We start from the raw sequence: 26,975 nt of genomic DNA, 5'->3' as shown, positions 1-26,975 counted from the left end.
GTCTCCATGGAGCTCCCAGCTAAGCTCCTATAACTCGCGACGCAGTTAGGAAACCAGAACGAGCTAACTATTGATAACATAAGCATTTTGGCTCGGTGGATGTCGATTTTAAAGTCATGTTAAAACTATTTCCCACCCTTCTTCCGATTTCCAGCCGCAGCCTGTCACTCCCCCCGTACTAACTTTACTCGATACGTAACATTAGCTCACAATGCCTTGGGTTTCTCACTCCCGTAACTTTTTGTTCATCAGACGTGACATGAGAAGACGGAGATTAGTTAATGTTAGCCAACCTATTTATAAAAAGAAATCACATTCAAATAGTAATCTCAGCATTCAAATAGTATTGATTTTTATTTTACTATTCAAATTATATTCGACTTTTGGAATTCGTTCCAACAGCCCTAATGCCCACACCTAAATAGCAATCATTAATGTTATTAATTACACCTGTGCTTTTTCCTGCTGTGAAATGATACTTTAGCATCATAGCTGTGTCCCAGTTTCATACGGCATACTCTCAGAAAGACATTTTTTAAGAAATTAGTAATTCATTCTTCCATGTTGTGAATACAATCTTGCAAACTTTGTTCTGATACTGTTTCTTATCATCTCTCTTAATTTCGTTTATCTTACAGTGTTAAAGGCAGATCCTCACATCTTACACTCAGCACTCATTGAAATAATAATTTATTTTCACCACATGGAACCCATTCCCTTTGTTGAACATATGAAGACCCCTACTGACCACTGTAATTGGACAAATTGATGTGTGACCAAAGCGAAGAGATGCCTGGGGATGGGGAGGAGCCTGCGTTACCGTCAGCAACAGGAGGAGGTGGAGAGGAGGCGAGGATGTCGTCAGGGCAGCAGGACGGAGGGGGGCAGTCAGAGCGCCCCAAGGGGGGGGAGAGTGGAGTTTCAGGTGGAGAAGTAGGGCAGGAAGATGATGAGATGACTAGCGGATCGCATGACCTCTCTTCCTCGGCCAATCACAGCCCTGGTAGTGTCACAGGATCCACCTCAGCTTCAACCAAGAGGTATTTGCCTGATTGTGTGTGCCCTGACTACTTGGCCTATATCCACATCATACACAGTGATCAAGTTGATGTCATGTCTCTTCATTCATCTCAGAACAAGTTTTAAAATGCACCACAACATACCATAGCAGTGGCTTTGCTTCTGTGAATATCAACTCGCATTCTTGTGAAAATATTGACTTCTTTTTTCAACAGTACATAACAAATAAGCATAATAAAGTTTAGTCCAACTTGGGTTTTATTTTTGTAGCTCTGGCCTTAGGTTCTGTTTGTTATAACGTTGTACTCACCAAACTAATAGCTGAAAACTCCAATGGAGCAAGGCAAGACACACAACTTCACGATTACTTACCATTTATTTTGGAAGTAAAAACAAAAGTCAGCACAACCATAATGTTGCTAAGTAATTGCGCAGTGAAACCATGAGTGCAAATGGCTACGGCAAGAAGGGAAGGTCAAAGTTGAACCAGAAATTTTGTCTGTTAAATGTGATGAATATTTACAAACAACACTATGGGTTGTAATTTCGCCCGTTTGTCAAAGAACTGTATTTAAAATACTACTGTTAGTTTGTAATTAAAGCACTAAATTGTTTTAGGCCAAAATACATTAACAATCTCCTATGCCGTTATGAAATGTCTAGACTCCAGACCTCTCAGATCGTCTGGGACAGGTCTGCTTCCTGTTCCCAGAGTCAACATTTAAACAGAGAAGCAGCATTCAGTTTTTATGCACCACATCCAGTGCCTTGCAAAAGTATTCACCCCCTTGGTGTTTTTCCTATTTTGTTGCACTACAACCTGTAATTTAAATTGATTTTTGCAATGAAGTATGCAATGGACACAAAATAGTAAAAATTGGTTAAGTGAAATGAAAAAAATGTATAAAACAATTGAAATGTAGTGCATGCATATGTATTCAACCTTTGCTATGAAGCCCCTAAATAAGATCTGGTGCTACCAATTACCTTCAGAAGTCACATAGTATGTTCTAAAAGGCCCCAGAGTCTGCAACAACACTAAGTAAGGTGCACCATGAAGACCAAGGAGCAGGGACAAAGTTCTGGAGAAGTACAGATCAGGGTTGGGTTCTAAAAAAATATCCGAAACTTTGAACATCCCACGAAGCAACATTAAATCAATTATTACAAAATGGAAAAAATATGGCACCACAACAAACCTGCCAAGAGGGACACCCACAAAAACTCCCGGACCAGGCAAGGATGGCATTAATCAGAGAGGCAACAAAGAGACCAAAGATAACCCTTAGTGACCTGGAAAGAGAAAGGAGTATCTGTCCATAGGACTATTTTTAGCCGCACTCTCTTCAGAGCTGGGCTTTTTGGAAAAGTGACCAAAAAAGCCACTGCTTACAGAAAAAAATGATTTGTCTCTGGAGTGTAGGGCTTGAAGTGGTCCTATGGACAGATACATTACAGGTTGCAATGCAACAAAATAGGAAAAACGCCAAGGGGGGTAGTACTTTTGCAAGGCACTGTATCTGGAACAAACTCCCAGAAAACTTGAGATCTGCTCCAGCATTCTGCTGCTTTTTAAGTCTTTTAAATCAGGGCTTAAAATGTTTCTGTGCCACTGCATTTTATTAAGTTAAATGAATGTGTGTGTAGCAGTGAAAATACAGATGGTAGCAGAGGGCAGGCCCACAGAGAGGTGATGGTCACTGTGGCTGAGATGAAGAAGAGGATTCCATCAGACAAACGCAGTCGCAGCAAAGCCAGCACTGTGGAGGCCTTACATTACGCACTCAACTGTGTCAAACAAGTGCAAGGTAACCTGGAAACCTTTGTTACGCTTGGGAACAGTTTTGTTTTTCTTTGAAATCAGAGTAGTTTTTTTTCTCTCTCTCCAACAAGCCTGATATCATTTAGTCTTGTTTCAAAGCACCATGTGTGTTTGTGTTCCTCTTTAGCCAATAGCGAATACTACAAACTGCTGATGCGAAATGGCCAGGATGAGAGGAGAGATGCCACTGTTTGCACTCTGGAAGAGTTGGAGAGGGTCACATCTGAACACACCCTTAAAAACACGGTATAAACACACTCACACACTTACACTTGCATACATACTTGCACATCAATTTGCCTCCCACCTGGGCGTGTGTATGTGTGTTTACTGCCTTTGAGTGCTGTGACCAGTGTTGGGGAGTAACGGAATACATGTACCGGCGTTACGTATTCAGAATACAAATTATGAGTAACTGTATTCCGTTACAGTTACAATTTAAATAGTTGGTATTTAGAATACAGTTACATTGTTGAAATCAATGGATTACATGACAATACTTCTCTGTTTCACGAGTTTATTCATTGTCTGAATAAATTAAGGCAACTCCATGCATTTCCCAGAAGCCCCAATATGAAAATGGAAAAATTAGCTATTTGCTTGATCAGTCACAATGGAGTTGGAACCGGCACAACAGAGCCAGGGCAGGAATGCGTTTCTATCTTGGAAATTCAAACAGCATTTCACATTAAAGAAAGAGAAGGGAGAGCGAAATATAACTGTGCAGTGCAACCTCTGCTTGCCAGTAACCAACCTCCTTTCAGCGTCCAAATTACTCCACCTTCAACCTGAAGAATCTCTTAAAGTAAGTTATTTCTTTTAATTAGCCAAGGGTCTGCTGTAGTTTTACTGGTCACCTTGCTATTTTATAGTTGACGTGCGACTTTACATTCTCCTACGTGCTGATTTACTAGCCCCAGAGTCGCTGAAAGACTGACTAGCCCCGTTTGACATGCTAGCTAACGTTAGACAAAATTAGCTCATGGTAGATTAGACTGCGGTTAGATTTTTGTAGTATGCAGTTCGGGACTACAAATACAAAAGTCTATCTGCTTGTTCAGGTACACATTCAGCCAGTTGGAACAGAAGAACACACCAGAATAGGCCTGTTTAGTAAGCTGTATGTGATGGCCGCATTCCTACACTTATAAAATGCAATTCAATGTGGAAATAATCCAAGTATTCAGAATACGTTACGTTACAAATTAAATTTTTGGGCATGTATTCTGTAACGGAATACGTTTTGAAAGTATCCATCCCAACGCTGGCTGTGACTTGGCTCGTCTGTGTGTGTGTGTTTGTGCATGTGTGTGTGTACGTGTCTGTGTGTAGGACTCCTTCGTGGTGGTTTTCTCCCTGTCGAGTGGCTGCGTGCTGTATGCGTCGGAGCAGGCTCCCAGCATCCTGTGCTGCAAGAGGAAGTTCCTGAAGTCGGCCAAGTTTGTGGAGCTGCTCTTCCACCAAGATGTTAATGTCTTCTACTCGCACACGGCTCAGCCACATCTGCCACCCTGGAGCAACTCACATACAGGTTGTGGTGTTTTGGACCACATTTATTATATTTTAAATATGGTTTTCAGTTTTATATGGCTTTCTGTTTTTGATTTAATTTCAGTTTCATTTTAGCACGTATTAGATAGATTTAGCTTTTTGTTTGTTTTCTTTATTTATTACAGTAATACTACAACTACAGTTATAGTTTAAGTGCATAGTTTACCTAGGTAAGGTATTTTTTACAGGAAAACACGATTAAAAACGCTATGAGATTCAGCAGCAATCAGAAAATGTTAACGTCAATCCTGATGGCGGCTGTAACTTTGACGTAAATAATTAAATAAATACAACACAAAACAAGTATATACCTTGCACATATTTTAATTGTATTTTGTCTTGTACTTTAAAAGTAAACAACATACAGCATACATTGGTTATGTTTTACCTTATTCTATTTAAATTGACTATATATTTGATTTCACAGCAGTGTTTGTAAAATATATTTTCTGTCTTAATTTGAAATTGTTTGTACATAATTGTGAATCATTGCAGATAACAAGGAATGAAAAGAACTGTCAGATAACCAAGTTTTCTCTGTTCTTTGTCCCTGCAGCGGGGGTTCTGTTTGACTGTGCCCAGGTCAAGTCTTTCTTCTGCAGAATCAGGTCAGTATCTTCATTCTGTTGAGGATCTTTCCTCACCAGGCCTTCCATACATCTGTGATTTTACAATAATAGAATCTCTCTGGGAAAATCGGATGTGCTCAGAAAATATGAATCCCACAGATTCTGTCAGAACATTATCTCAGATACACACAGTTACCAATCTTTACCAACAGATATCAGTAAAAACACAGCTGAAAGTGACGTTTTTAAAGCTCCTCATACATCCTGCCAACCCATAGGACTTTGTGAGTCATGCAGCTAAAGACCAAACAAGTTAGCGTACTTTGTTGTAACCGATTTATTTTGTTGACAAAAAGAATGTAGACATTTGTTTAAATCATCTCCAGTTTGACATAATTGTTATCAGTATTTAATATTCGTTAAATAATCATAAATCATAGTAGAAATTAAAATTTCAATTTATGTTTTAGGGGTGGGAAGGACCATGAGGGTGAGATGCGTTACAACCCGTTTCGGGTAACACCCTACCTGCTGACGGTGCAGGGAACAGGAAGCAGTGGGGAAGGCGAGGAGCCGTGTTGCCTGGCGCTGGCTGAACGCATCATCTCTGGATATGAGGGTACAATTATTAGCACCATAAGCTGCGCACAATTTAAACAGCCTTTCCCAATAAATAGTAAACATCAATTTATTTTAATTTTTTTTATGTACGTGGTTCCTTTTTTTCTAATGGAGAATATTTGTCAAACTTGCTCCGTTCATGTAGCGCCTCGAATCCCCATGGACAAGCGCATCTTCACCACCACACACTCAGCCGGCTGTGTGTTCCTGGAAGTGGATGACAGGTCAGTACACACACAAACGTGTGCACACTCAGAGTTTACATTGAGCTTTAAAAATGGCGGTGTGTTGATGCAGCTAATTTGATGGTCATAATTCACAGGGCTGTGCCGTTGCTAGGATACCTTCCCCAGGATCTGATTGGCACGTCGTTGCTGACTTGCATTCACCCAGACGACCGCCCCCTCATGCTGTCTGTGCACCGGAAAGGTAAGTGTTTAAGGACGACGTTTGAAAACACAAGTTATTAGTATATGGAGATGAGATTTCTTTTTTTTTTTTTTTTTTTTTATACACTGAACATGCTAAACAATTAATTGTTTTAATTTATGGAAACAATAATTGGTAGATTAACCAATAACACAAATACTTAGTTGTTCTCATTATTCAGTCAGTCAATCAACCAATCAATCAATCAAATTATTTTCACGTGAAATCACATAAAATACAATTCCAGTGAAATGTAACCCTGTCAATTCCTACAATGTATGCAGTACATTAAAGCATTACTGCATTAAACAGTAACAATAATAGATATATATGTATATAGGATGAGGGGGTGGGGGCAGTCTTAAGCAGGGTCCTCGTTTAGGATCCTAGTGGCCTGAGGGTAGAAGCTCCTCCTGAGCTTCTGGTGTATCCAGTACCTCCTTCCCTCAACAGGGAGAAGAGGCTCTTACCCTGGTGGTTGGGATCTCATAGCTAGAGCTAGGGCTGGGCGATATGGAGAAAATCAAATATCACAATATAGTTGGTGGAAGTAATTACACATGAATGAGAACATATTTGTGAAAGATCATAGGGGTTTTTGCTAAGAATCAACTCAAAAAATTACACAATATAGGTTTAAATAAAATTTTTGCGGAACCGACAGAGAGGCGACTGGAGAGGTCCTCGCCTTCTAGAGATCCACCCAAGGTTCCACACAGTGGATCAGTGATATAGTCTACTACAGCTTCACCCCTCTCTTGTTGTTGTTTTTTTAACTCAAACTCTTCATGCCATGTGTAGTGTTGAAGTATGCGGGCCAGTCTCCGTTCGAGCACTCTCCGGTGCGCCTGCGCTGTCAGAATGGAGACCACATTACATTGGACACCAGCTGGTCCAGCTTCATCAACCCTTGGAGCCGCAAGGTGGCCTTCATCATTGGACGGCATAAAGTCAGGACGTGAGTGGCAACAGCACAAAATGAAACAATTTAAAGTGCTATATTCACTAATAAAGTCTCAATGCTGTCTATGTGCTCAGACGGAGGGTTTGGTATTTTTTTCTGTCTTGTAATCCACCTGTTTTATGAGAAGGTGCTGTAGCAGCACTGTTGTTGCAAAAGACTTATTAAATGAAATGACATCACTGTGCTGTCATCATTTGTCACCAGGAGTCCACTGAATGAGGATGTGTTTGCTGCTCCGACTACAATGGATGCCCCAGTCACCCATGAGGAAATAAAAGAACTGCAAGCAAAGATCTATAAGCTTTTCCTGCAGGTCATTATTTCAGTGCAGTTCATTCAAATATTTATCATAATTTATCATTTGATAAAAAATAATAATGAATTTGACAGCCATTTTTTATGGCCTAACTGTATAATTGATATATTAATTGATAGTGAAAGCAAATTGCAGCCCTAGACCACACACATGTCCATAGAGTACACCCTTACTAACACACACACACACACACACACACACCGAGAGAGCTCTTACTTTATCTCTATCAGAGTTTCTCCAGTACCTTCACTTCTTTGTGTCTCTTCTCCACAGCCGGTCCATAACAATGGTTCCAGTGGTTACGGCAGTTTGGGGAGTAACGGCTCCCATGAGCACTACATCAGCATGGCTTCTTCAAGTGACAGCAATGGTAACCTGTGGGAGGACTCACACCGGGAACCGGTGAGACGTCAACGTGACATCACAAGCCAGTGGTAAAGCTGCTGCAAAGGTTAATCATGCTGATACATCGTATGTGTGTTATTGCAGATGACTTTGCAGCAGATCTGTGCTGATGTTAATAGAGTCAAGAGTTGGGGCCAGCAGCCATATCTAGGTTCCAACCACAAAAATGCTTTTTACAAACCAGCCACAGGTAATGCATTCCCAGATACAAAGAAAAGAATATATATATATATATATATATATATACTGAATTAAAATGTGCACATATTTTAATATTGGCTTAAATTACCCTTTATTCCTTCAGCACGTCTGCCCCCTGCAGTCTCCAACCCTGAGGTCAGAGATCATGAAGAAGGCAGGAAGCAAACGCACATTCCCTCCTATCAGCAGATCAACTGTGTGGACAACATCATCAGGTGTGTGGTCGTTGCATCATCATGCAACTCTTGGATCGTTTCAGTGTATAACGTACAAAAGCACCTTATTCCTGTCACACTAACTAATTAACTACATTAATTGTGTACAAAATTAATTTTGTGTTCCAGATATTTGGAGAGCTGTACAGGCCCAGCCCTTAAGCGGAAGAGTGACTCTTATTCCCTGGCCACCTCCTCTTCCTCATCTTCTACCTCTGAAGACAACAAGCCTGCTGGAGCCACTGACACAGCACAGGCCAGCTCAGATGGTATAAAAACACTACATACACCACATCATTGTTATCATTTGAGTATTATTTTGTAATATTCTTTGCCAAATCAACATTCACTGTTCTACTTGTTTCTCCTCACATTGCAGTGGTGTTGGACAGCGCGGCGTCCGTGGCCCCAACGGCAGCAGCAGTTGTTGGAGCGCCTCTGACAGACATCACGATGTCCACAAAGGCCATGAGTGTAGTCTCTGTCACCAGCCAGTGTTCATACAGCAGCACCATTGTCCATGTGCCACAGCCTGAATCAGGTACATAAACATACCCTTACATCTGTGTGTCAGATCAGGGGGTTCACTCAGATGCTCTTTTCCAGCTGTTTTGTGGCTCTTACATTTAAATACACTGCATATGGGAGTTCAGTCTTTATTTAGAAATGCCTTGTATGGCTCTCTTGTGTTTTTTGTTTTTTTAAGGGAGGTAAGGCCTGTAAAGTATCTACTGAACATGTTTTTTCCTAAATGTTCTCCCATAGAGGCCACAGCTTTGGAGGACGCTCCGATGGGCAGTGAGCCTACTGATGCTGCTTTGACCCCTCTCTGTCCCGCCCCGAGCCCGGCCACAGAGGAACGAAGGTTCATAGGTCTCACCAAGGAGGTGCTGTCAGCTCACACCCAGAAGGAGGAGCAAGAGTTTGTGGATCGATTCCGCCATCGAATCCTCCAGAGCCCCTACAGCTCCTATCTGCAGCTGGACAACAGCTCTATGGCTCACTCCCATCACCCAGGTATGTATTTCCTTATAAATGTGACTAACAGCATGCATGGATTTAGTGACTACTGAATATAATTTTAAAAGGGAGACTTCGGCACCTTCAGTCAAACTTATTCTGCAGCCTGTGTCCATCTCACCACAGGCGACTACCTACATCCAGTGAGCGCTGGTGGGTTAAACCGCTCTAGGAGGGGAAAGCCCAGACACAAGCGCCCTAAACCCCAGGGTTCCTCAGACAGCTACACTTCCCCAGTTGGCCCTCCTTGCCGTGTCCCAGACTCCTCCTGGCCCTCCTCAGAGTCCTCCCAGCCCCAGATGGTTGCAAGCCTTCAGCCAGGTGGTTACAGGGCGCCCTACAGCCAAACATCCCCACTACAGGCGCCATTCTTCCCCATGATGGCAACCCAGCCTGGCCCGGCGCAACCGCCTATACCACAACAGCTGCCTTTAGCAACCCCCGTGGTGCTGCAGCCTTCTGACCAACCCCAGCTCAGCTACAACTTCAACATCATGCAGTCTCCTCAGAGTCTGCCAGGCATGCAACCAATTCAGATGGAGCCCTTTCAGAATCTGCAGAATATCCAGAACTTTCACAACCTTCAGCCGATGGCTCCAGCTCAGGGCATCCATCCTTACATGACTCCTGTCATGGCTGTCATCCTGCCCAGCTACCCAACTCCCGGTTACCCGTCCATTTACCCACCATCAATTTACCCTCTGTCCACTCCTTCCATGCTGCCCCAGGCACCCATCACCATGTCAGGCTTTGCTTCTGGCAGTGTCCCCTTCCCCCAGCCCCAGTTCCAAGTCCAGCCTGTCCCCCACACTCAGACCAGCCTGGGCCCTCTGCTTTGCTCACCCAGAGCCAGCTCCTCTGTCGGGGAAGAGGAGGAGGCAGCTGGGCCTCAGGCTCTTTTTTCCAGCTCTCGCTCAAGTTCTCCACTGCAGCTGAACTTGCTGCAGGAGGAGTTGCCAAAGCCGAGTGAAGGGCAGAGCAGCATCGGGCACAACCACGCCGAGAGCCTCCATGAACAACATGCCAACCAGGTCAGTCTGCCATGCATACCCAGTGTCTGTTGCTATACAGTACATAGCTCTCCCAATTGTATTTGCAGCATATGTGGTTAGCTACATTCTGACTGTAAACCTTTGCCTTGATCAGGGTGATAACCCCAGAGAGTCTGGGAACCACGATGCCCAGTCTACATCCAGTGAACTGATTGACCTGCTGCTGCAGGAGGATGCCAGGTCAGGGACTGGCTCCAATGCCTCAGGGTCTGGATCAGGGGAGTCTGGAGGCTCTCTGGGATCTGGTTCTGGCTCCAACGGAACCTCCACCTCACACACTGGTAAGAGGGAAAACACACATGCATACAATACACACATCAACAAACCCATTCATAGTTGAAACAATCTGCATAAAATTAATGAAAATACATTTTACGGAACATTGCAAACGAGTAAAACAATCCAATTTAACAGTTGAGGACAATGCCAGACAGAAGAACAAGAGTTTCACTTATTAGTAGGGTGAAGTGACTTATGCAGAGCATTCCCTGGCTTACAGGCAGCAGCAACAGCAGCAAATACTTTGCAAGTAATGATTCATCGGACACATCACGGAAAGCCCGTAAGAGCCAGGAGGCGCCGGCAGAGCACCAGCACAGCTTCGACACTCCAGTGGAGAACCCACTGTGGAGCAGGATCCAGCACACACCTGAGCGTGTCATGATGACGTACCAGATCCACACTAGGTACAGACCCACAACCACTCTTACCGTTTCTATTTCAGTCATGATGAGCAAAAACCAAATGCTTTTGCTGAGGCATCACACATTGAAATGTGGCCATGAAAGCAACATTTCAACCCGAGCAGAGCATCAATGTGATTTGCATTTGAAATCACCATCATTTGGGGGAATAATATATTTTAAAAGCAATACTCAAATTATATTCTATTTAGATTATACTGATTATACAATGGCATTGCCCTTTTTGCAATATGTGTTTCCTACAAAATTAGCCTATTTCTGGTGTTGGTGGCTGAAGTTATATTTTCTTTTATTTTGATATTTTTAGCATTCTTATTTATTTTTCCAATAAAAACTGTCACTGTTAAGGGTTTGAAGGGAGGGGACAGGGAGAGCGTAATTTACATGTAATCTGGAGAAAACATCAGTCCACAGGGCCACTCAGAAGCCTGGCATCACCACACAGCTAGTCTCACATTGCCAGATCTATCTCCACAGCGCTGTGTTAGCGCAGCTAGCAAATGGTTATGTCTTCCATAAGTTCACCTGGAACTCTCTCTGCTGCTGTGTTTTTACACAGAACCAGGCTGGTTAAAGTGAATTTAAAGGGACAATGTTCCATTTTTTTTTGTATAACAAAATAGAACATTTAGTGTGCCTATAGATTATTTTCTGTTTACAGACATACTATAAAGTCCAACCGGGCTCTATAGAGAAGCATTGGTAGTCCCTTTTTCTCAAATAAAAACAGCTAGATGTATATTTTCTAAATCAGCATTACTGAGTGTGAGATTTTCCCCTGTTACCTGAATGCTTGGATTGTTTGGATCACTAGCCCAGGTAACAAATGTACATGTTAGGAAATGTAGTCTGCCACATTGTTATGATCTGAATTACGATAGCTTTTTCACTTTTATGCCCACACACAGTACAGCATTTTAAGAAATCATGTTCCAGGACATTTCCAGGAGTTTTTCTTGACAATACAGGACAGCACTTGTACAAAACAGTCATATCATTTACTGGTAGGCCTAGTATTGACACATTTAACCCCAGTTAATGAGCCTTTTTTAATGATGCAGGGTTCATGATAAAGTGCCCCAGGTTCATTACCGGTGATGGCTACACATCACTTCTAACTGTACAAAAAGGGCGTCTGGCCTCCTCTTTTTGTTAGATGTGATCAGCACTGGTATGTATTTTTTTTTACTTACAAAGCTCTCATCAACAAACAAAGAAACACCTTGTTTGTTTTCTATGTTACACCTAACCGAAATGTGGCAGTTACAATGCTCACTTCAAGCACTGGCTTATACTCCAGGAGCCTCATACAAACTTCAAACTTAGACAGAAATTGACAATGTAACTACTGTAAGGTGTGTGTTATTGTCAAAGCATTGTTTAACAGGTGGTATTGTAATACAGTAGGTTGTTACATGCACCCCTCGTAGCCTATATCTGTAAGGGTCAAAGCTCAAACCCAAAATGTCCGATGGGTTTAAAGATACAGTCACCATGTTGCGTGCCAGGAGAGGGCAGCACACACATATATATTTATAATGTCCATTTTATTTATTATTTCTATAGCACTAGCTTGATGAGCAGGAACAGCTAAATGTAATTATATGTATACAATAATTGTATATATTGTATGTAATAAATTTCCAGATGTTTTCATGACTGGAAAACTAGTTTGGGAGTTCCAGGAAACTCGTGAAAGTTGTTGCCGTAAAATGCATTTCTTACTTATCTTTTTTCTGTGTCTTGTCAAACCCTTTTAAGGAGCTGGTTTTAGTTTAGCATTTTTAAAACTTCTAATTTGTATGTCCTTTTATGCTTGCCATCATTTTAATGATATTCTGTGATACTGTGTGTTCTTGTTTTATGCTTATGTGTTGTATTTTTGTAGCTGATCTAATTCTTTTAAGCCATCAACCTGCTAGAGACCCCAGATGAAAATTAGCCTGCATGGCTAAATCTGGTCCATTTACATGTTGGACTCTGCTCATGTTGATTAATGTGCGTTGTTCCTTTTTAAATAAAGAAATCTAAACAAATAAAATCTAAAAAAAATATGGCTGCTTGACAGTTGTTTGATGACTCTGCTGCTCTAATTCCCTTGATCTTACTCCTCAAACCTGGTTTTAATATGGCAAACTGTTGAGACACTGTTGAGACACGTATTGTTCTAGACAGTCACTCATCATCTAGTGAGGTAGCTGCTTAATGCAGAGGTGAAATTTATCTTTACAGGTGCCCTCTGCTGATTTGATTGTGTAATGACAGTATCTAATCCTTGGATGTAAGACAAGCCCACCTTTTCAAGTATAATTTCCAGAAAAAATGTATTGTCTTATATGTGTAAGATGACATTTAACCCTTCATCCTTGCCTTGTATCTTGTCTTTTCTCTCCTCCAGGGACCAGAATGAGGTGTTGGCAGAGGACAGGGAGAAGCTCCGGGTGCTGCAGTCCCTCCAACCCTGGTTCAGCCAGGAGCAGAGAGAGGAGCTGTTTGAGGTCCATCCCTGGATCCAACAGCACACTATTCCACGGGGGATAGACACACAGGTGAGGATCTCCGATCATACTCACCACAAACATATTAATCTTTCTGCTCACCTGAACACATGTTTGATAATTCTTTGTGTGAAGAGACACTGGTGAGCCTTCCTAGTCTAGCATTGCCAGACCTATCTCCACAGCACTGTGGAGTAAGGTCTGGCTACACCACACATACATTCTAGGATAGGAGAAGAAAACCCGCTCAAACAACTTAGCAGCGCTAAGTTCCGGACACAGCGAAGGTGGCTGTATAAAATAGTCTCGGGAAGGAACCTGTTTTGGTGGAACATTTGTGCCTCACAAAAGAAAACGCCAAATACAATATTAAATGAAGTTAACTGTTCACAACACTGTAGCATGAGCTATTTAAATTAGCTGGATACATGCTTAAACATAATTTGCTCTTACCATGGTATTGCCGTGTGTACTTCGTCCATAGCAATTCCGCCAATCAGTCCCAAAACGTCACAGTTAGAAAGTAAATGCCGTAAACATACTGTATGCCTGCCTTATTGCACGATCCAAATATTCTTCCGTTGATTCCAACTACTTTGTGTCTCACAGGGTTGTGTGAGTTGCAACTCGGGACCAGAGGTCACCCACTCCCCTCACCCTACAGCCCCCGATAGCTCGTCCCCTCTAGAGATCCCCCCGCAGGACTCCATCGGACCTGCGGTGGACACTTGAGAGACCTGGACCCCAGAACAACCAACCACCCAACTCACATTGAACCAGCCCTGCCAGAAACCTTAATAACTCCCACCATGCATCTCTTCTGACCAATCCGGAGGAGTCGGTCCCTATGCTTTAGTTTGACGTTTAACATGTTTTGTTAATGTATCGGAGGCGGGGCAAGGCTCTGAGGAACAGAGGAGGCAAAAGAGACAGGCATTTTCTCATTTTCTCTATCTGCCTTTATCTGCCCATACATATTATACCTCTCTTCTTGTTGTGTTCATAGACCCCTGTAGGGGTTTAGTTTGTATTTAAGGCTGACCAGTATTTGGGACCATGAACCACTTGACACTCAATATAAGAAGATGGCCCCTGAACATGCCTCTGAACATGAGCACTGTGTGCACTGCACACCTCCCAGTCTGTCCTATTGGTGTGACTGGGTGACAAAGACAAAGACGGTGCTGGCCCAGTTTGAGTATCAGAACACACGCCAGACTCTTCTCTGCAGGTTGTACAGTACGTCGACCACATCAACTCCTTGAGCTGCATAGTAACTTAACCATGGTTGACGCATGGTAAATTTTTTTGATTGACATGAAGATGACGCATTAGCTGCTCTCTGTTTATAATGTTCGTAGTCTTGTCTACTCTGGTCTAAAATGATTGTTATTAGAGTATATTCTCTTATTCCATTGGTTGGTTTCCTCTTGCCTAAAAACATCCGTTTTTATGTTAATCTGACACATGAACAACAGCAAACATGATGATCATTTCAAATTGAATTTAGTGCTACAAAACAAGTCCACCTCAATGTCCAAAACGTCATGTTGCGAGTCCTTTCTCCACTCAGTATCCTAGTTATCGCCCTACAGTACCTGTAGCTTACCTTTTAATTATACAGAGACAGCGTGGCCCCGAATGTCCCCTGATCCTGGGTTTACGAACGGTGTGTGTGTGTGTGTGTGTGTGTGTGTGTGTGTGTGTGTGTGTGTGTGTGTGTGTGAGAGAGAGAGTGTGTGTGTGTGTGTGACCGATTGAGATACAGTTGTCCAACAGTGCAAGACAGACCAGGGTTTTCTACCATTTTTAGATTGAAGTTACATTACAGTACCATGTTTCTTATAAAACAAGGACACAAACTTCACAAAGAGTAGAAAACCATTTGTCTTGAATTCAGGGAATGTTTGTATGCGACACAAAGGAATAAATAAATGAACTATGTATGTAACGTGTACTTAGGTGTGACTGTCTGTTAAGCACAATACAATACACAAAAATCACAAAATCACAGGGAGGCTTTTTAAAGCTGTTTTTATTTATATTTGTGGCAAAACAACAAACAAAAGACATGATTATTTTCTAAAGTTGACAGACATAACGCTTGTGACACATTAGCCGCGAAGAGCCGCGGGCCGCGAAGCGCCGCTAAAGGCTGATTTATACTTCTGTGTAAAATCTACGCCGTTGCTATGTATGTAGGTACGTAAAGACACAAACCTACGTAGGACCCTACGCCGTAGCCTGACGTGCACCTCTCAAAAATGTAACTGCATGTCGCTCGGCCGTGGCTTGATAGCGTTGCATTTCCCCCGACTCATTTCCTGGTTCTCCTTCTCTAGAAACAACATGAAATCAAGGAAAGCGATAACTTTTCCTGCCACCTTGGTCATAAAGAACAGGGGAGACAGGAGGAAGAGGAGGAGGAGGAGTTTCTCTCACTATGACTCTAGAGTCTGTACTCTCTCCAAAGCTAATCGCGTCACTCTTATCACTTCTCCCTCGCTCTACCACACACTCCCCACACACACACACACACACACACACACACACACACACACACACACGCCGGCTCGACGCACACAAGTATAAACATCAGGCCACTTACGTAGGCTAAGGCGAAAGCTCTGCGTGGAGCCTCCGCAGAACTGTAAAACAGGCTTTACATAGGCTACGGGGGGAATGCAACGCTTCCAAGGCTAACATGATAGATTCCTGCATTACATGGCTTAATTGCTGGAAAAGAGGCTTAATCGTATGTGTTCCACCTGTGCTTTTCCTGTGAAGTGAAAATAAATGTGCAAAAGGTCTATGAATCTGGCTCATTTGGGAATAATAAGAAACAAAAGAGACATCAGTCAAAGTCATCAGTCAAATCCAAAATATGAAGCTTATCTTGTTTTCAAATTCCAAATGATGCAATGAAAAATAGTTTGGGAACCACTACATGTAAGTTAATGTAGGCCTACATTTTACTTGTCACAGTAGGAAAAGCGCAGGTTAAATATTAAGTAGTAAAATTATTGACGGCTGAATTCCATTTAGCTTCAGTTTCAGGGTTCAGGTATTGTGCATACTGGCTCACTGTCACACTGTCATGGCTTATTGGGACACTTGAATAGAGCAGAGCCATTGTTGATGGTTTTAGTAAGGTGCTTTTCCTAGCCTATTACCAAACATTTATTTTGTCCACATTCAAACAAAAAGACGTTATCTCCTTGAACAAATCACAAATAACAGACTTCATTCAAAAATCTGCCTCAAACATTGAATTTTAATAAATGTAAAAAAGGAACATTCCAAAAAAAATACAGTCTGAGCATCAAAATATTTTTTTTTGCATACACTGCTTCATTAGTCAGTTAGCATACAATCATATAGCCTACAGGAAGCAGTACACACTGATAGTAGCGCTTCAGTGGTGCGTAAAACAGAGAAGAACAAAGTGAAAATATATTTTTTTAAACTTGAGGAATACTGATCAAAGCTGTAATAACTGATAATTCAAATTCACTCAATCACAACTTTATTCAATTTATGACCTCATTGCTCCTGCATTTAACCGTCAAGGCTGGGATTAGACTCCCCTCACGGTGACGCTATTGTGCCGTACACAGTGGTCCAAGTCCAGTCTTTTTAGTTTGATCAAGTACAAATAAAGAAAACAGTTTTCCTTTGTCTCTAATACTGACAATTTATAAACACAAGGCCTCAATGTGAGCTGTTTTTTTTTGTTAATGGTTTTCTGCATTTCACAACATTTTCTCCCTTGCTTTCTCTCCTGCCTGGACAGAAGGCAGTGTGGAGGTGTTTAGTTTGGAGCGCAGCCTCTGGACCAGCCAGTGACTCCAGTTTCACTTTTTATTTGTCTTTTCCTCACTTGGAAAATTTCTGCATTTCTGCAAAGATAAAACAGAAGTTGAGGAGGATGAAAATTAGACAATTCATGATAGCTGAATGTGTGTGTGTGTGTGTGTGTGTGTGTGTGTGTGTGTGTGTGTGTGTGTGTGAGTGAGAGAGTGTGTGTGTTATACCTTTGTCAAGATCAATGACTTTAGGCTGAGTGTTCATGTGGACCTTCTCTCTTAGCAGGTTGTTCTTGTAGTCTAAAATCACACAGGATAAAGTCAAAACAGACACAGTCTAGACAAAAGCCACTTTCTTTCTCTTTCTTCTGACTTACCAAATCTCTCCTCCCGACTGCACACATTCACTTCAGTAACGTCCATCTCAAACTCTTCTGAGCTGCTGTGACTTCTGCTGGACCTATCGCAGCAATAAAGAAAAGTCTGAGTGTGTGTTTAAGAATAAGACAGTGTGTGTGTGTGTGTGTGTGTGTGTGTGTGTGTGTGTGTGTGTGTGTGTGTCTCTGTTCACCTCATGGATGTCTGCGGATAAAACTCTGAAAACACAAGAAAATTAGATGAGATTCAGAAATGTAAATTTAATGTAAATGTACAGTCAGACAGAAGTACTGCAGGTCAGACCTTTGGGTCTACGTCTGCATGTGATGAGGATGATGATGAGGATAATGAATGCCAGGAGCAGGAAGGAGGTGAGAACGTAGCCCAGCGGCAGGAGAAAGTGGTGTCTCTGGTCGGGCAGAATGACATTGATGACTCGCGGTGATTCAACCTTAGTGGTGTCTGCGTAAAACAGAAATCACAACAGTCAGCATTTAGTGTTCCTCTGTTCTTCATTTTTTCTCTCACAAACAGACCAATGTGTCAGCGTGAGGTTTACAAATGTAATAAACAAGAACAGACCTTACATCGAACAGACATTACACACCCCATGAGTAACACAGAACTCCCATTTAACTGTATCTGTGGAGTTCCTACAGGTTCCAAATTCCCCTTCTAGTCTTAAAAAGGTATTTCGCCACACTAGCAGTGTTGGTGCAGTTTGTTTTCCACAACTATTGGATAATTTACCATGAGTGGAGATATTCATGGTACCTGGAGAATCAATCCTACTGACTTTGGTGGTACTTTGACTTCTCCTCTAAGCACTACCAGCAAGCCAATGTTCTCAATTATTCTGGTATATCACAACATCTCTTCGCTGGATGGCAAAAACTTTGGTCCAAACCATGGAGTCATGGCTCCCAAGCGACAACTTCCGTGCCTGAAAAGTTAATGTGGAAGTGCCTTAAACGTGCATTATGTCGGGGCGGCCTCTAGTTCACCCAGTAGAGCGTGCGCCCTATGTAGGCTGAGTCCTTTGCAACAGCCCAGGTTCGAATCCGACCTGTGGCCTTTTCCTGCGTCTCTCTCTCTCTCTCTCTCTCTCTCTCTCTCTCTCTCTCTCTCTCTCTCTCTCTCTCTCTCTCTCTCTCTCTCTCTTTTCCTACTGTCACTATCTAATTACCTCAGTAAACATTTTTATAATGAGTTTATGGCCTCAATCACTAGTTTCATGTTTCTTGTTCATTTTGTAAATCATGGTCCCATTTATTTTAAAGTAGACGATAAAGCATTTATTTTGTTCGAGACCTGTTTCTGTCTGAGCAACAAACTCTCGTGAGATGTGGCAACACAGATAAGCTAACGTCAACTAATGTTCACGACCGCCCTAACAAAACACATTTCCGTAATACTATGGCTTTTAGCTGTTTAAATATCTAATTTTAAATACATTTTGCTCAAATTAGTTTTGGGGCATTCTTTGGTTTGTGTTTAATGTGTGTTTGTAGTGGCACATTAGGCTAGTACATCTAATGTGAAGAGACTCCAAGCCCAACAAAAAATATTTTCAGTCTGTGCATGTGGCTGCATAAGTGTTTGCATTTGTTATTGCATGTGTGTGTGACCTAAGCTCCAACACCTTGCAAGTTATTATTTTTGTAATTTCTTTTTACATGCAATGACATTTCCTGGCTGTAAAAAGAATGCTGAACACATTTCCAGGGCAGCGAGGAATAATTAAGCATTATGTGATATGTGCGGTTCTGCTGAGTGTTGAGTAGCAGAGAAGGGGTGGGGGGGAGCCTGGTTTCATTTTGCCTCGTTAAAAAAGTGCAACACAAGAAGCAGCTGTGGACCTCAGACTCAACATATTTGCGCCAAAATGAGATCCAGACAGAAAGTCATGCTGTGATTTACTTTTCCTGGCAGTAAAACATAGAAAAGCGAGGAGAGGAAGAGTGAAGGAAGGACAGAGCGGGGTGGAACAGAGGAGAAGAGCCAAGGGAGAGGAAGGGGACGGTGGGAAGTTTTGGGAGTTTTTTCCTCACAAAATGAAGCTAGAAAAGACCTTGATCCCAAACACAAATTCAACGTGCATACACAGCTGCTCATCTGCAGATTACATGAAAACATGTTCATTAACATTAAAAGTCCCAGGTCCTATTATTTAGTTTAAAGATGGGAACATTCAGTATGTGTTTGTGTTTAGAGGAAGGGAGGGGTGACCTACATTTCTTCTCCCCTATTTCATCAACTCTTTGTATACCTCCCTCTATTTCAAAAAACTCATTTGTCTCTGTCTCAGTCTGTCTTTCCCTCTGTGTTGCCAGTTGCCTTGCAGATGAAGAAAATGTCCTGATCTTGACCACAAACCCCTGAAAACAGTTCTCTTTCTTTATAAGGAAATGCAAAAAGAAAGTGAAAAATGCGATGGAAAAGAACAAGTGAAAGGAGTGTGATGAAAATAAACCTGGGCATGTGGGATCATCAAAGGGGGGAAACAGAAAGAAAGCTGGACAGAACGAAGAGTGAAACTTCTCCAGAATGTCAGGACAGAGCCAAAGTCAACAGGGCAGCAGACAGTCAGAGAGGGCAAAACAGGAGCAGATAAGATGATAAAATACTACAGTGGGCTTCTAGTGTCTGAGAGCACAGAGGAAGAAACTCTACAAACTCACTCCTGCACTGAAGATAAATCATTTATGCATCTTGTTTTTAACCAGTAACATTCCCATGGTGCAAAACTCAGGGAGTGAAGGATTAATTGTGTGGGCAGAGCTGGACTTCAGTCCAAAGACTGTATCCGAGAGATTCCATCGAAATGAGATCGGACTTGGCACGCTCTTTCACACACAACACACACAACACACACACACACACACACACACACACACACACACAGATGGACTTGACCACAGGCATGTCTAAACCTCTCAATGATTTTCCCACATTGATACATCTGCCATTATCGGCTTTTGCTTTAGTGATCTACTGGAAACAGACACATGCATGAAAAAACTCTCTCATTCTACAAGAATTTGAGGTAGGCAACTGACGATGCCAATGTACCAGTCACTCTCATCTCTCTTTTCTTTCCCTCTTTCTAATATGCACTCAGAGAAATGATTTTTCAGGCAGGTCAAAGCACTGAGAAAATGTGAGCTAAAAACTAAGCAATTGAGAGAGGAGAAACGAAGAGGAAAAAGCTGAAAAAAAGTGGATGATGCACTAAAGACAACCACCCCCCTCCCCTCCCCAAGCACACATGTACATACCAAGAAAAAAAAACCAATAAAACAAAAGCCTGTTAGGTAGCTGCACAATGATGAAATAGTGAAGAGCGGTGGGTGACAAGAAGGTGCGATGAGAGTGAGGTCTGGAGAACTAGGTTGTGAGGGAGTGTGTGGAGTTACAGGGGTTTGGCGTCAGACAAGCTGACAGTGCAAGAAAGAAATCTCCAAAGAAACAAACAGAAAAGTTCAGAAATAAGAGCTTTTCTTCCCCTAATGTTACTTTGCTCTTTGGAGAGTCTGAGGCAGAAACAAAACATAAATGGCAGTAATGAGGACAAAACGAAAAGGCACAAATGTGTGTGTGTTTTTAATCCTAATTGTACAAATACACTAAGTCATAAAACATCCTCTTTGCTTAGGCACTCACACTGACTCACTATAACTAGAGCAGGAGGAGAGGTTGAGATTGTGTGTGAATGCACAATATTGTGTGTGTGTGTGTGTGTGTGTGTGTGTGTGTGTGTGTGTGTGTGTGTGTGTGTGTGTGTTACCTTTGTCTTCACTGGGTAGTGCTTTGGCTGGCAGGGTGGTCTGAATCACTGGTGCTTCCACTGTGACCTGAAACTCTCTTCTTTCATGCAGACCACAGTAATGGTGGTGGAGGTGGCAGGAATACATTCCCTTGTCTGAGGGCTGTTGGTTGAATGTAGACAGACAAACACACACATTCATTAAACTGCCTGTGCCTTCAGATGAGAGAATATGTGATCAAAATGTAAACACCAACAACAACAAATGATAAGATGAAATTTAAAAACACGAATGGATTGATTTCAATGTGCACATTGAAATCAATCCATTTCGTGTTTTTACAACTAAAATTTTAAAAAGTTATTAAAAGGTTTCTGATGCTGTTAAATATTTGTTTACATCAACATCCAACCCTTGGGGGTAGTCTGCCTAAATTATTTTGTAAAATAAACAGAAAATCTTCGACTCTTTGATGGTTATTAAGTGGCTACGTTTTTAGGAGTACTAACACTGACGTCCAAACAGCTTTGAAGGTAAGGGGAACGCCATATTTTTAGGGTTTCAGTTATTTTGTCAAAAAAAAAGAAAACGGGAACCTAGATTCCTAAAATGTAACTGTAAACTTTTATCTGCTTGCTATCACTGTAAAAGGCACACTGGGGACTGGTAGGAAGTCCTTTTGGACACATCGTGTATTTGTTTATGTTACCGAAAAAAAAAAAGATATAGTTGCTCAACTTTCTATGACTGCCAACCTCATTTTCCCAACGGAGAGATAAAGTGTTCATGTCCAGAGCTGCATTACTAATGAAAGTTCCATGTGTTCTGGAAACACTGTTTACATGTACACACACAGTAAGGGTGACTCCAATGGGAAGTGTATCCCTCCTTTTACACACACACACACACACACACACACACACACACACACACACACACACACACACACACACACACACACAGACAAACATTCTGTTGAGTGATGCCAAGGGAGGGAGTGTATTTCAGGCACACCTGCAGATCAGATATGGAAAGTGAAAAGTCTCCCTCTGAGAAGGCTTGATTGCTGATGTTCATCTTCCTCTGTAGGAACAGCGGTCCGTAGCTACGCTGCTCCCCAGAGGCGTACAGGTCCACCAGCCGGTCAGCGCGGTCGTGGCGGACTCCTGGGGACTGACGGTCCCAGTGGACCACCTGGAGGCCACCAAGGTAGCGAAGGAATGACATTTTTCAGTAAATATCACATAATCCCTCTAAATTAAAAGTAGATCTAGACTGAGACTCATTGTCTGAAGAAAACCTGCAAACAAGCTCATGCAATCCACACACCTGCTGGTCCTCCTCCTCGTTGCTCCAGTCTGTCCACACGCTACGTCGATTGATGCACGGCAACACCACGGTACTACCAAGCAACACCACGTACACTGCCTTTTGTCCATCCCAGAAGCGCTGCTCTTTACGACCTTTGTGTGCGAAAAAGACAAACCAAGTCAGCTTTTAAGTTGCTATGCGTTGAAGATGCTGATAGTCGGTACTGTGTGAGAGGCTACGTACGCGATTTAGTGACATTGAGCTGCACTCTGACTGTCTCGTACAGGTGGCAGTAGAGATGGTGGAGGTTACAAGAGTACAGACCTCTGTCATTCATCGTCACGTCTGTGATCACATGCAGAAACACAGAATATGCAAACATGCTGATAATGTGGGGTAAAGTCATTCTTATCTGTTCACTTAAAATAATACAAAAACTACAACACTTTGTAGTTTATGAGTTATAAATCTTCTTCACATTACTTCCATTTTTGTCATTCAATTGTTGGAAAATAAATCATGGCAGATGTACGACAAGTAAGCACAGATGTTAAGATAATAATCACCTAAATTCAAAACCACTGCTGCTTTGGAGTCAACTCTCAATTGTGTTGTTGTGCGGATGTTTTGAGTTTCCCAGAAGCACTTGAATGCACTTTTCAAAACAGCAAAACAACATCTGCTTGTTAACCTGCCATCCCCCCTCTCCATCCGCTACTAGCAGAGAGAGAGCAGGACCAGAGGGGTTGTTTAGTTGAATATGTTTGTGTTATGTATAGTCTGCCTGACTCATTGATGCTTTATCTGGCTGAGGTTTTTGCAAGTTAGAATCTATGGCCCCGACCATGGCTCTGAAATATCCGTAGCCTAACTGTGCTGTGTATTTATAAATCCATGGTGCTGTCCGTGGTGTTGAAGTAGGAGTAATTATAATTGCGACTTTTTCTCTGAGTCCTGCCCCGCTGTCAGTTTCGTAAGGGATGTATAATATTCTCCAAACTATATAGCCAAAAAAAATACAGAACCAAAAGAGTCGTTCATGAGGCCGTTTGCTAGTTGCAGGTGAATAAAAAACGAACCGGATGCCCTACTGAGTACAAGTATTTTAAAGCAATAAGCAATTTGGTCCTGTTAAAGAGATCAGTTCTGAAAATGACCTAAAAGCAGAGCTTGAATGAATCAGACAGACAAAGTAATGTCAGTCATAACTAGACCAATTCACGAACAGCTACAGACATGATGAGAGTCAAACAATGAGTGCGACCTTTGATGACCAGGGAGAAGTTTCCATCCCTGAAGGCTGTTGGGCTGAGGCCGACCCTGCCCAGGTTGTAGGAGTTGTAGATCCTCTGGTCCCCTGCGGAGAACATGTCCAGCACCCTCTCCATGGCGTAGTCTGGACGGGCCCGGTACATGTCCCAGTGGACCACCCTCTGCCTGTCCCTCACCGTGTCCCTGGTCCACACCATACGGCCGCTCACACACTGCAGCACCACCCTTGAACCAGCGGGGGCGCTCACATTATAGCCTGCAACCACCACACTGCTGCTGCTGTCAGACTGACCTGAAACTAGAAGACAGAGAGGGTGTAGAGTTTACACCCTGAGACATTTAGCATTTACTAAATCCCTGAATAGAAATGCTTATATATAAATCATAACTGCACATGTACACACAGAAAGAGAAACATACCTGCAGTGAAGAGGCAGGCCACAGGGACTGAAATAAAAAAACAGTAGGGAAATTGAAACAGGATAATCACTTAAACAGACCCTGTCAGACTGTTACACCGTCTGTTGTGTCAATATGTATAACTTCTGCATGTTGGAAGGCTCCCTTAATTCAGATTGAACTACAGCTGAAAATGATTCAAGGTCAGCAAATGAGATCAGACAATTTACTGCAGCTGTTTACCAAAACTAAATATGCCTACTTGAAAACAATAGTGGGAAATCTTCACTCTTGATTCTAATATTCATAAAGCTAATGACTGGCCTATACACTCTTGATGCTTTGGACACCAAGTCAGTAAAACTCATCTGTCAGGAATGTGTGTGTGAGAGTGTAAAGCATGAGGTGGACAGGAGGAAAGCATCAGGTCTGGCTTTATTATTAGTCTGAAAATATTCAGATAAATAACTTCTATCTCTAAATGTCAGCAAATTAACTGACACGTTTTCTAACAGTTTAAATGAGATCAGTAATTTCAAAGTGTTAAAATATGAAGCCTAATCTTATCAAAGAACAAAAGGAAATTTGGACAAACATGGAAACAAATATATACATTTTAATCTAATTTATAGCCTACCACTGGTGCAGATGTTTGACCTTAAGAGGCTACTATTTTAAAACAATGATAGGTTATGTATTCATACTCTGCACGCAGCCTACTTACTGTGGATTAAGAGGAGAGCCTGAAAAATGATGTCCTCCCTCTCTGACTTCATGTTGACAATAATGGTATGGTAATGGTACGGACGGAGGCTGTGCACCTGGCAGATGGTCCTAAGGGTAAGAAAACCTGAATTATATATCCTCCGCAACAGCAACAGCAACAGCAGGACTTGATTCGGTGAAATTTCAGAGTTTGAAGAACTAACAGGCAGCGCCACGTTAGGGCTTCAACACAGAACCAAAACAGGACCGAAGTGAACTAATCCCACCCGGGAAATGAAACATGACACCACCGGCCTGCATGTCGGCCTACATCCCCTCTCAAAAACGTAACTTGTAACAGTTCAACATCTCAAGAGACAGATTTGCGAACACAAAACTGCGAACAGGCCTATATGTTCTCTTCTACTTCTACTTTATTGTATTTCGAAAGGCAAACACTGCATTTTACTCCATTTCAATTGTATGACAGCTACAGTTTACTAGTTACTTTTCAGATCAAAAGCTTAATCTAAAGTAGGCTATATCATTGTATGTGCATTCTTATAAATTAACATTTAAACATTTACTCCACCTTGAACAGTCATAAAACTAAAATGCTGCTTGTACAGAGCATAATAATACTACTACTACTACTACTACTACTACTACTACTACTAATAATAATAATAATAATAATAATAATAATAATAATAATAATAATAATCCAATGATATAAGCAAGAGAAACGTATTTACATTGCACAGTTCATACATGAGTCATTTATATTGCTAAACATACATTTAAATGGAAATGAAAACAAACTTGTGTACAGATATGAAATAATATATAATAAGAGAGACAGGAGAGCTTTTACTTCGGATACTTTACTGCTAGTACTTCTGTAATTTTAACTCAAGTTTTGAATGCGGGACTTTTAAAATATTTTTGTAAATTGGGGTATTAAAGTATCTAAATACGTTTTCCACCACTGCTTGATCACATGTAATAATATCAATAGAGCAGGGTAAATGGATCATATCTAACTTTTGGCCAGGAGACACGCTATAATTTGTCCTTAATCGTCATCAGTAAATTAAAGGGGAACACCACCTAAGAACTCCAATATATTATTTCCATGGCCTAGGAGAATTCAATCAATATTTGTGAAAATGAGCTACTCTGTGAACTGTGATGTCATCACGTTTAAGTCCCCCAAACATGTAACCACATATAAGCCATTTTAAAGTACATCATATCACATTTAGCCTGTATATGTATCCAGCAAAGTAGCTCAGTATCCACGTTTCCACTGCTCCTGCTGATACCTCTACTTGTTTAGATAGATATTTATTTATTATCCCATGAGGGAGATTTATTTTCACAGTCTGACATGCACATGGCAATACACACATACAAATACATCAACAGATAACATAAAGATATATACACATAGAAACAACCTCATGGTTTAGCTCAAAGACGACCCCTAGTGGCTGATTTTATGCTATGACATGCACAGTTACTATCGTGTAGCTTCAAAGCTATCAAAGCTCTCTTGTATTCATATTCTCTTGAATATTGCAAGGCCTATTTCAGCTACGCGTCTATTCATGGTCCTTATACATCCATTATATGATCACGAAGCTTGGAGTAAGCAATAGCAGCTTTACATCTGTACATTTCCCCTTACGTTTAGACGATAAGACATATTTATCTCTCCAACAAAGTCCCATTTGACCCTTTACCTTAAAAGCTAGTTCCCATACCGGGAGTCGAACCCGGGCCGCCTGGGTGAAAACCAGGAATCCTAACCGCTAGACCATATGGGACCGATACACATAATGTAACTGCCTGCACAAATGTTCCTGTATAAGTCATATAGTGTTAATATGTTGTTGCAGTCTTTATTGTATAAGCACTATATTAATATTGCAGGTATACATTTTACCA

At 41.7% G+C, this 26,975-nt stretch overlaps 2 protein-coding genes and 1 non-coding gene across 7 annotated transcripts; 1 reads left to right on the top strand and 2 right to left on the bottom strand.

The window, feature by feature from the left end:
• Nucleotides 1–638: 638 nt before the first annotated feature.
• per3 (period circadian clock 3) lies at nt 639–15,073 on the top strand. Of its 5 annotated transcripts, none has more exons than XM_031323523.2 (21): nt 639–1,040; nt 2,671–2,828; nt 2,970–3,088; nt 4,175–4,373; nt 4,950–5,001; nt 5,433–5,581; nt 5,729–5,807; nt 5,906–6,012; nt 6,814–6,970; nt 7,181–7,289; nt 7,566–7,694; nt 7,782–7,887; nt 8,002–8,113; nt 8,243–8,382; nt 8,493–8,654; nt 8,879–9,130; nt 9,239–10,164; nt 10,280–10,466; nt 10,685–10,871; nt 13,288–13,438; nt 13,997–15,073. In XM_031323523.2, the coding sequence occupies exons 1-21, from the start codon at nt 769–771 to the stop codon at nt 14,117–14,119; spliced, it is 3,876 nt and encodes a 1,291-aa protein (XP_031179383.1). In that variant the 5' UTR covers nt 639–768; the 3' UTR covers nt 14,120–15,073. The 5 variants fall into 5 exon arrangements, with proteins under 5 accessions (XP_031179383.1, XP_031179390.1, XP_031179375.1 ...); XM_031323530.2 differs by having other exon boundaries at nt 2,668–2,828; nt 9,260–10,164; XM_031323515.2 differs by having other exon boundaries at nt 2,668–2,828.
• Nucleotides 15,074–17,081: 2,008 nt separating this feature from the next.
• Nucleotides 17,082–25,329, bottom strand: LOC116067203 (matrix remodeling-associated protein 8-like). The gene is made up of 12 exons (XM_031323561.2): nt 25,045–25,329; nt 24,342–24,368; nt 23,914–24,219; nt 22,893–22,994; nt 22,668–22,801; nt 22,353–22,532; nt 21,359–21,500; nt 17,875–18,033; nt 17,765–17,789; nt 17,571–17,653; nt 17,422–17,493; nt 17,082–17,286 (listed from the first exon to the last, which is right to left on the bottom strand). The coding sequence occupies exons 1-12, from the start codon at nt 25,094–25,096 to the stop codon at nt 17,264–17,266; spliced, it is 1,305 nt and encodes a 434-aa protein (XP_031179421.1). The 5' UTR covers nt 25,097–25,329; the 3' UTR covers nt 17,082–17,263.
• A 1,453-nt stretch (nt 25,330–26,782) lies between these two features.
• Nucleotides 26,783–26,854, bottom strand: trnae-uuc. The gene has a single exon. It is a non-coding gene; the product is annotated as a tRNA-Glu (tRNA).
• Between the last annotated feature and the right edge of the window lie 121 nt (nt 26,855–26,975).

The sequence above is a fragment of the Sander lucioperca genome, chromosome 6 (genome assembly GCF_008315115.2).
Source record: "Sander lucioperca isolate FBNREF2018 chromosome 6, SLUC_FBN_1.2, whole genome shotgun sequence".
In the NCBI taxonomy this organism is placed as follows: Eukaryota; Metazoa; Chordata; class Actinopteri; order Perciformes; family Percidae; genus Sander; species Sander lucioperca.
This window is presented reverse-complemented; position numbering and strand designations above follow the sequence as displayed.